An 11028-nucleotide genomic window follows, 5' to 3' on the forward strand; every position below is an offset into this window, starting at 1 on the left:
CCCTTCTTTTTCGCACCTCTTCTCTTGAACTTTTCGATCATTTAACCTCCTTACTCAACTTCACTGTATTCTCCTCACAAGTTTCCCTTTCTAACTCCCTCACTTCCTTTTCTGTCTCACATACGCTTCTCTCTCAAGCCTTTCATTAGCATGCTCCAATCTCACTCACACAACCTCCTGACCTTGAAATGCTTCGCTCACATATTCCCAGCCTTTCCTCTGTCAAATCCTCCTTTACTTTGCAAACAACTCTTGCTTGCACTTCTCATACAATTCTAAGCTCCTTACACGTTCCTTTCAATTGTTCAAGTCCCTTTCTCACTCCTGTTTTCAACATACTTTTACTTGTTTGATTCTTTTTCACTCGTGCAGAAAAATAATGAGGATTGTTTTTTCTACAATTCTAATCACCAGTGAAAACGCTGAATGGTCATTTTTCAAACTTAAATTGCTGTAAAACAATCTGTGACATACAATTAGGTAACATCAACTTTGAGATTCTGCAGGCGAGGTCTGAAGAGAAATCCTACGCAAATTGTAGTCTTAAATGAATGCACTCATTATTTCAAGGTGAAACATTGCGTTTTGGTTATGAAAATAAGCAAAGCAATGGTTTGGGACATTTACAAACTACTAGACTTCATATTGATTCTTTGGTTTTCCAGGTATTGAGAAGCAACCTGTCACTTATTAGCTCAGTGTTCGTTGAGCAGCTGTTCTAGCCTACTAAGCAACTATCATTCCAACCTCCTTGAAAAGGTTTTAATACTTGGTGCCGTGAGAGCCCCTCCTTGAGTTTGCCCCGTTCAACATGTGGAGGGCTATTCACCAAAATAATTTGCAAGCATATTTTAAAAATGTTCTACTTGAAGCCTCCCTCCCAAAACTTTTACAACGGGATAGCCTTGCAAAATGTACTTCATGACTCACACCTGTCGCCTCATTGAGAAGCGGAAGCAAAGGAAGATTTAAATCCTGCTTTCTAGACCTGCACAGCGCATGCTCACTTGTTTCTGCGCGTGAATTCACCCATCCACCTTAAAGCTGGTATTAAAATAAAGCACAAAATGAACATAATATCAACCACAAAAATGATTTGCTCTAATTTTTCCCAAAATCGACAATCCAATGTTAAAACAAGCCACATAGGGAAACTGAACCACAGCTTTTAATCAAAATGCAAACTGGGTACCTAGGCTTTGCCTTCCGAAAACATGGTAAAATGCTCCCACCACAACTCTTCCCCAATTTAAATGGCCACGACTGGGCCAGCCTACGCGTTACGATGTACTGAGAAGCAAAGTATTTAAGGGCATCCCGGGGGACTTAATTTAAGTGCTGGAAGGGACTGGGCGTTACAGATCGGGCTTAATGGGAAACATTCATAGTATCAAGGGGAAATATTTGTCATGGATTTAGGAAGATACTGCTGATTCTCGTGGAGACGTTACACACACACAAGGGATTTTACTTGCGACATGGGAGGCTGTCACTGCCGGGTTGTGCAGCACGATTGAGGTTCAAGGAGTTATTACTTTAGGGTCACAGTGGCATTACTGTTGGGCTCATTGGAACCCTGCTGAAGAACACAACAATCTCAAAACTGACGGTGAGCATACACTTTTCCAAAACCCAAGCACACTATTAGATACACATAACTTCTCACCTATCAAATTTGGCACAAAGAGGAAGATGTTTTCCTCCTCCATGGTGGCAGATGCTACAAGCGACTATCCCTTTAAGTAAACACCCTTTAACGACACGGGAAGAATGATGCCAAAATGGAGCGTACCAACTTAGACACTAATCAGGGGAGCTTATTTTTTTATAACTCTTCGTGGAATAGATATATTTAGCGGTATGTTAATGGCGACAGCGGCCGGTACACGGGTGTCTGATGAAAACGTGGCTACGGCTTGCTTTTCCCACAGAGAACGAGGACAGCGCTAACTCCCCGACAAAAGGAATCCAGTCAAGTGTGTGCTTCTGTCGCTACGTCAAAAGTCACCTTGAAGGCAAGCAGAAGCAGGCGGCTGCACGACCTGTGTCGCCATCTTGGAACGTCTGCCTTCGTGATGTAGTTTTATGGAAAACGCTCTGTGAGAACATATACAACCTAGTCTAACTGAAATGTTTGTACCGGACTATATTTACTTAATAATTCCAATAGCTGGTTAGAATTATTTCAGGTTTTTAGATGATATAGCTGCTTTTCGCTTAACTTTAGTGTTTTGTTTTTTTACTTAAAGTAATTCTTTTGACTTCCACGTTTATCTTTTGATGGTATCCATGTTTTATTCTCCGTAGAATTATTCTTCGTCTGCCAAACCATCCTTCCGAACATGGACTCCGAGCAAGCAGGGATAAAATACTTTTTTTGGTTTGTTTTTTGTTTTTGTGTGTGCGTGCGCGCGCGCGAATCGCTCTTGGTTTGATGAACTTGTTTACCGTGGGGTGCTCGGGCTTTCAGAGATAACAGAGAATACCGTCTTTTTGGCCGTGCGCAGTTGCAGCACTTGCAAGAGTCACTCATCGCGGGTTACAGTAACCCAAATAAATCAATCACCTTTTCTGTGTTACCGCACTAGATCTTGGCGGAGGGGAATACTCAGCTCCAAACGTGATGGATACTCCGCCCGTCTTATTACGATCTACATCAGACATCATGGGATGTAATAAGGCGGACAGGATATCCGTCACATTTGTGACAGAGTACTCCCCACCGCCAAGACTTTAAGATATTGGTGGAAAGGGTTACTCCATCAGAAGGATGATGGACATCCCGTTGGCTGAAATCTAAATCCATTTGGATTTAATGGGATTTCGATTTTTATAGACAGGATTTCTGTTGCAAGGAAGTGCCCCCCGCCAATATCTAAATGAGGCCCGAAGTTATTCGATCACACGTTACCGAGCTCCTACACTCTGCTATCCTAGCTCTGACTGTCAAGATATACAAAATGTAGATTTTCCTAGTAATTTATGAAGGAAAGTCTTAATTTTATTAAAGACACGGAGGCGAGTATTATGCTTAAGTTTTTTCTTTATTTTCAATAGCAGTTGCAGTCAAGAACAGAACTACTGATCCCATAAGGCCAACAACAACGGCCAATGAGGATCAAAAGGTAGTTCTAAGAAACGCACCAATCACTAACAATCTATACTGATAATACCTATCTTGACTGAGAACAGCCCTCTTTTCTTGTGCAAGCTTAAACCGTAGAAAACAAAGGAACAATTAAACCACAAATACAAATAGCGAAGCCTAGTGCTAAAAGTTCTTGTAAAGAGTAAATCAGTCTTTGAGCCAACTCCGGAAGGGTGTTTTGAGCGGACGGGTAGGAAGATTGTAGAGGCGGAAGAGGCGAAGAACGAAGTAGCCGAAGAGATGAAGGCAGGAACCTTATGTAGTTGACTGTTGTCCCGATGTAGAAGCAGAAAGGGAGGGAGACAAAATAATAGTGTTAATTTTTGTAGCGGCGGGATAATACTCACCTCCATGTCTTTAATAAAATTAAGACTTTCCTTCATAAATTACTAGGAAAATCTACATTTTATGGCAAGACCGGAGGCTCCTATTATGCTATTTTAAAGCGTATTAATCACATTGAAAGAGGCATGTTCAATCGGTTTACAATAGAAAACTTTAAAAACTTTGTCATTGGACCAGTCAGCCGACCTGAGAATATTCTCTAAGCGGGAACCGGCCCCAAAAGCTTTGGACGCCATGGCTCCCCTAGCCGAATGGGCCCCAAAGATGGAGACATCAATACCAGGTAAGGACTTAATCCAGCAGACCCAACGAGCTAAGGTTGGAGATGACACAGGTTTGAAAGGTTTCCTGAAAGATATCAGGAGCTGGGTAAAAGAGGAATTCCTCAGACCGGCTGTCTGTTGTTCATAAACTTTTAAACATTGACCTATGCAAAGTTTAGGCTGATCTGGAAAAAAGGGGTAAAAAAACAGATGAAAGGTTAGTTTTCGTACGTCTGACCACATTAAATATAACACCAGAAGGAGTGAACAGACGAGCTGTAATATCCAAAGCTTTAACATCAGATAAGCGTTTGAAAGACAACAGACATAAAAGCATGGTCAATTTAGCTGAAAGCTGCTTCAACGATAAAAAGGTATTATCCGGCCATGACACAAATCAATCAATCAATCAATCAGTGAATTTATAAAGCGCGCTATGTACCTGACAGGGTTTCGAGGCGGTGGGGGGGGGGTGCTGCTAGCGTTCGAAGAGCCATGTCTTGAGGAGTCTCCTGAAGGTGAGGAGGTCCTGGATCTGGCGTAGTGAGGTGGGGAGAGAGTTCCAGGTCTTGGCGGCGAGGAAGGAGAAGGATCTGCCGCCCGAGGTCTTGCGCTGGATTCGGGGGACGATGGCGAGGGCGAGGTTGGCAGAGCGGAGTTGACGTGTGGGGACGTAGAAGTTGAGTCTGGTGTTCAGGTAGGTGGGTCCGGTGTTGTGTAGTGCCTTGTGCCAAACAATTTTAGTACAGTATTAACATCCCATAAAGAACTATATTTTGGTTTTGGAGGATTCGAAAATTTTACTCCCTTCAAAAGGTGACATACCAAGGGATGTTCTCCAATAGGTTTTCCCTGTAAAAACAAGTGAAGAAGAAATAGCCGACCTATACAAGTTAATGGTATGGAAAGATTTACCTTTGGAAGCTTCCGCTGCCAGAAAATTGATAATCATTGTTACATCTGCTGTAAAGGGATCAGCCTGTTTTCCCACACACCAGCAATGCCAGAGATCCCAAGCTGATTGATATGCTTTCCTTGTTCCTGGAGCTCTAGCCATGTCCAGGAAATTCGAAGCTTCTGTCGAAATAGAAGCGCCAGGCTGGGATTCCCTGAAATTTCCCAAGCTGAGAGAGCATTCTGAAGAATTAGGTTGTGAGATAGGCCTTGAGGATTGGTTAGAAGGTTCGGGATCGGAGGAAGCAAGAATGGAGGTTCTATTGATAGTTATAGGAGAGATGGAAACCACACCTGGGAATGCCAAAAGGGAACTATGAGTACTATGAAAGCCTGTTGGCGTCTGACATGCGCTAGAACCCTGGAAATCAAAATGAAGGGGGGGAAAGGCGTAACTGAGGGAAGAAGACCAGTCTTGAGAGAAAGCATTGAATGCTAGAGCTAGTGGGTCTGGATGCCAACTGAAGAACTTCAGTAGTTGTGCGTTGAGACGTGATGCAACGAGATCTAAGTCGAAAGGACCCCACTTGTGAAGGATGCTGTTGAAGACCTGCACATTGAGCATCCAGTCACTGGAATCCTGAAAATGTCGAGAGTACCAGTCCACTACAACGTTGAGGTTGCCCGGTAGGTACTCCGCTTGTAGTGAGATTCTGTTTTGAAGACAAAATTCCCAGAACCCTTTCGCCAATTCCGCTAAAGGCTTGGACCTTGTGCCCCCCAAGCGGTTGATGTAGCGGACCGCAGAAATGTTGTCCATCCTGAGTAGAACAGAACAGGAAACCCTGTCTCTTGCAAGGCTTCTGATTGCAAAGGAGCCGGCAAGCATCTCTAAACAATTTTATGTGCAGTTTTGACTCCTCTCGAGACCATAAGCCTCCAGTTGAGACTGTACCACAACGGGCCCCCCAGCCCAGAAGGCTTGCATCTGATTCTAATACAAGATCTGGGGCTGATGCAAAGATGGTCCTGCCATTCCAGGCATCTAAATGGTCTATCCACCATTGGAGTTCCGCCCGAGAGTCCTGATCTAGTGGTATGGAATCTGAATAGGCCAACCCTCTTTGGAGGTGGCGTATTTTTAACCTTTGTAAGGCTCGATAATGGAGAGGACCTGGAAAAATAGCTTGAATTGAGGAAGAGAGAAGACCTACGACTCTTGCAAGGGATCGGAGGGAAAGTCGAGAATTGCGAAGGATGAGAAGAATTTCTGACTTGATAGATTTTATCTTTGAGGAAGGAAGAAGAAGAGAATCCGAAACGGAATCCACAAGGAAACCTAGAAATTCGATCTTTTGGGTCGGCTCTAAGGAAGATTTTTCGTAGTTTCTGATATAACCTAGGTCTGCAAGTAGCGTGCAAGAAAGACACACTTGAGCCAGAAGGGAGGAACGTTTTTGATTCATCATGAGAATATCGTCCAGGTAGATAATTAATCTGACGCCTCGAGCCCTGAGAAAAGCTGCTACTGGTCTCATTAGCTTTGTGAAACACCACGGAGCGGAAGAGAGACCGTAATGGAGAGAAGTAAAACGGAAAGTCTGACCGGCCCACTGGAATTGAAGGAATGTTTGGGAGTCTGGGTGTATGAGCACGGTTAGATAAGCATCTTTTAGATCTAACCTTACCATCCAATCTCCTTGGAGTAGGGTATCCCTGAGATGTATGATGGTTTCCATCTTGAAGTGTCGATAAAAAACGAACTGATTCAGTTGCCGGAGGTTGATAACCGGTCTCATCTTTTTGTTCTTCTTCTGGACCAGGAAAACTGAACTGAGAAACCGTGAAGGATCTAAGGGACAAGGGATTATCGCCTGTTTCTGAAGTAGAGCTTGAATTTCTAAGGAAATTAGGTTTATCATTTGTAAACAAAATTGAGGTGGAGGAGGAAAAACAGTTTGAAAAGGCTCTGCAAATAGCTCTATAACATATCCCTGAACGGTATTTAACACCCAAGGATCTGATCTGAGTTCTTTCCATTTTGACATGCATGTTGAAATACGACCCCCCAGAGCATGAGAAACAATCGTTTGACTTACCGGTTTGAGAGGAGAACCTGGAACTTTGGTTCCCTTTGTTCCTGAAGCCCCCTGTTCCTTTGGGGATAGAATTGTGGCCTGTAGTCTTGAGATGTTGTGTTGCCGTAGTAGCCCCGGGAACCTTGGTTGACATAGGTACGGCCGGCAAAGCAGTTCCTGCCTCTGCCGGCCCTGGCAAAAACACGTACCGAAAACATCTTCTTCAAAGATTGTTGGGCTTTATCAAGGGACGAAAAAAGTCGCCACATATTTACTCAACTCCTTGATAAAGGAGTCACCAAAAAGCATGCCTTCTGCTTTGACCCGGGGTCCGAACCAGCCAGATTGACCAGCTTCGGGTCAAGTTTGAGGAGAAGGCCCTTCCTGCGTTTGTGCGTAATGGAAGAGTTGGCGTTCCCAAGCAAGCAAATAGCCCGTTGGGCCCACAAGGAGAGTTCCGCTGGGTCGACCGAAGACTGTTCCAATCGAGCCGATTCTGCCAGGTCCAATATCCGAGTTAGGGGACCTACCACGTCTAACAGTTTGTCTTGACAAGAAGACCATGCTTTATCAACCCCCTTGCGTGGGTCCTTGCCATATTTAGTAAAAAAAAGGTGATCAGAGAAGTGTCAATAGATGGGGTGGCAGTAATTTTGAGGAAAGCGTGGGACGAGGACATTCCGATCTGAGTTTCGCCTGCACCTGTTTATCAAGGGGGGTACGCAATCTGGCCGTAACATACTCTGCCACATGGTCCGTAGGGAACCATTCCGTTGAGTTAGGGTGCTGGATGTTGGAAGGATCGAACATTGGCACTCCTTCGGCATCTAGAATTGTGCAAGAGCCCGCAAAATCTTGTGACCCACTTTTGGCTTTTTTGGGAGGAGCAGGGGAGAAGACATCTCCCACGTCCCTATCGGAAGTATCCGAATCCGAATCAGACTCTTGCACTTCCTCATCGGTGTCCAACATTTTTGATATACGAATTGACGAATAAATATGTTTGGTTTAACTATGCATTTTTTCGGTGTTTTATTCAATAACCCCTCCTTTGTTGGAGGCCTTTGAGGAGCCACGTCCTCTGCCATGTGTGAACTCTTGTCACTTGCCATCAGCGTCGCTTTAATGTTTTTTGAAGGATTGAGATGCTTTCTGCCTTCCCCCGCAGATTGGGCCAGCATGGTTTTTGACACCAGAGAAACTACAGAATTTTCTAGACTTTTTGATAATTTCTGCCATGAAACTGCCATGGCCTGTTCAACTGAGGACTGAATGAAGTCATTCAGATTTTCTTTGAGGACGTCTTCCTCCTCCTCCAGGGACAGCATTGGAAGGTTAGAGCTGTCCATGGTAATAGGGAATGAAACTAGAATAATTGCCCAAGAAAGGGTTAATATTTTCTTCCCCAAGACAGTTGAAAAGAAAGTCCCAGCTCAAGGTGAAACCTGCAGGTTGCCAAAAATGAAAACCTAAACCTAAACCTCCAAAGAATCTGGCGCTGTCAAACAATAAAGAAATGAGCCGTGAAAAGAATGTTTATCAAGCGCCTGACAGATGGAGAGCAGCGGGTAATTAACACTGCGCTGCTCGTAAACTACAATAAAATCCCTGGAGCGTGACAGGGATGAAACTAAAGCTGCCGTCAACGAAGGAGCGCAACGGAGTTATCCCAAGCACTGTGTAAATAAAAGAACGCTAAGGGAGACGCGCTCGACGAAGCGTGTAAACACAGAATGGTTTTCTCCTCAGCGGGCGCCGAGATAATGGCGCGCGCTGAGGAAAAAAACAGTTATTTAGAACGGACGCGGCTCGCGCTGCCAAGAAGCAAATACTGCAGCTACAAGCCGACTAGTGCACATAAATAAGCGCAAAATAACTGTAATAAAGAAATACCACACTTATAAACTATATATAATATAGGTTACATATGGTTTCAATGTGGCACGTACTATCGTCGTTTTTTTGGCTGCTTTTTCGATTATTTTCCCTTTTTATCCCATTTTGTACTTATCCTGACAGCGTCACTGTTATGAGGGAGTAAATAATTATTTTCGTGATCTGGAAGTCATAACTAACAGTAGGACTTAGAGATTCTTTGCATGGACTAGCAAGAAAATTGTAATAAAATTTTCACTATTGTTTCGGCTCCTATAGCAACAGGATTATTTCTGCTATTTATTATGATAATTACTTGGATGGCTTTTTCACTGACATTTTTCCTTATACATTAAGACCTTCTTTACCTCTCATTATGACTTATTGGACGTTACCCCACTCTCTTAGACATAGAATTCCGTTAGATGGCATATCGTATAGGTTTTTATCTCCATACTAAATATGTTAGACATTTCATTATGGCGTTCGTTTTAGACGTTACCTCATTCTCCTAGATATAGAGACCCTTAAGATGGCAAATCGACATATATTTTGTCTCCATACTGAGTATTGGAGACATTCCAATATGACCCTAGATACTCGAGTATGACAATAGAGACCTTTAAGATGGCAAATCGATATGTATTCTGTCTCCATACTGAGTATTGGAGACATTCCAATATGGCGCCCGTTTTGGACAGTTACAGCCCTTTCTCCATTTCTACACTAAACGCGGGCAGGCTTTAAAGTTTGTCCGATTCCCGGGCGCTCGTATACTATGCTGCTTGATGATATGAGAACGCTGCAGGGTGGATTGGACCGTGCGGCTGTTTCCCTAAGTTTACTTCTATTAGATTTCTTATGAGAGGTGAGTGATTTGGTTTCTAGTGATAACTGGGTATCCCCTTGTAGTCTGATTTTCGGCATCTAGGATATTTTAACAAGATATTTTGGAGTCTACGCGATGGAGCTGATCACATTATTGTTTATGTGCTCTTTAATCCATCTTAGATACGAACGGAGACTACCTCGATATAATGGTTATTTTGGATTGAACATATGACATTAAGGTTAGTGGAGGCTTTCTCGCCCCTTTATGTTCATTGAATTACTTGGTGATGGTTAAATATCCCTTACTTGATAGGGACTCTTGGTTTATGTCTTGTGTTTTCCTTTTGTTTTTATATAGACTTCTCTCCTAGTATTTGTGAATTCTTTCCACTTTACATTATAATGGAAACGAAGGTATGTTCCAGATTTATCCCTGCAGTGACTTATGATGGGTTATTGCAGGATTTTTTCCTTGACTTTAATTTTGTTATATTCTTAAATTTTTAATTCTAATACTCTATACAAATCGGGGTCCCTTTCTGCTATATTCAGATGGATTTTTACTTAAAATTTGATTTTCGATGGTGTCGTGCACATTCTCACTATATGAACCTTCAGCACTTTGATTTTTACACATGGTAATTTTGTTTTTAGACTGAAATTCTTTTTTAGATCAGGATATTTCCCTTTGTGTTGTAAAAAATTGTGGGTTTGTATTATATTTAACTGGGCATTAGCTCTTCTCTTGATGATTTTCACATAAGTCACAATAGATCATAGATTTGTTTATCACACTATTGTCACTATTGCATTTGATCCAGTTTCTGCTCCAACCATCGCTCTGTACACTACTCTTATCTATTTTCAGCCCTGATGAAGTCCTTAAGAGAGAAACCTCTCATAGGATGAAACACGTGTTGGCTGTTCTTATGGAGGATATTAGAACATTATGAATTAAACTGGACTTTGAGACAAACACGAGTTTGTTGTCATTTACGAAGAAGATTGTACATATTAGTTACTTCTAATTATGATATCATGAGTGCACTGACATCTGTTCTTTTTCTCTTTTGTTTCCCTTGAAACACTGGAGGACTAAGGAAGATCCTCTTGTCAGAAGCACCGTGCCATGAACAGAATGTGTTATTACTTTGATGGATTTACTGTGAGCGCCCTAATCCTATGAATATCTTCCTTGTTGGTATTGTTTTAAACTATATATACACGTAAAAAGACATATGAGCATAAGTATACAATGGATATAGGAAGTAGATGTACTTATCTTGACTGCGAGCAGCAAGAAAAGAGGGCTGTTCCCAGTCAAGAAAGGTATTATCAGTATAGATTGTTAGTGATTGGTGCGTTTCTTAGAACTACCTTTTGATCCTCATTGGCCGTTGTTGTTGGCCTTATGGGATCAGTAGTTCTGTTCTTGACTGCAGCTGCTATTGAAAATAAAGAAAAGACTTAAGTATAATAGGAGCCTCCGGTCTTGCCATAAAATTATTTTTTGCAGCATGGTAGTCTTCAAATCTTTCAATGCCGCACCCTTCCCGGTGTGAAAAAAATCATGATGTGCAAATATATTTTTTTA

General features: G+C 42.4%; 1 protein-coding gene across 2 annotated transcripts in view; it reads right to left on the reverse strand.

The window, feature by feature from the left end:
* Window positions 1-1886, reverse strand: part of CDIPT (CDP-diacylglycerol--inositol 3-phosphatidyltransferase) — a 106765-nt gene extending 104879 nt beyond the window's left edge. The window contains exon 1 of one of the 2 annotated variants that reach the window (XM_069244093.1): window positions 1667-1886. Coding sequence is in view for 1 of the 2 variants with exons in the window: in XM_069244092.1 (XP_069100193.1) it covers window positions 1667-1709 (43 nt within the window). In the remaining variant the exon portion in view is untranslated. The remainder of the gene's footprint in view (window positions 1-1666) is intronic. The other variant, XM_069244092.1, reaches the window with a different exon arrangement.
* Window positions 1887-11028: the final 9142 nt, after the last annotated feature.

Source organism: Pleurodeles waltl, chromosome 7, assembly GCF_031143425.1.
Source record: "Pleurodeles waltl isolate 20211129_DDA chromosome 7, aPleWal1.hap1.20221129, whole genome shotgun sequence".
Classification (NCBI taxonomy): domain Eukaryota; kingdom Metazoa; phylum Chordata; class Amphibia; order Caudata; family Salamandridae; genus Pleurodeles; species Pleurodeles waltl.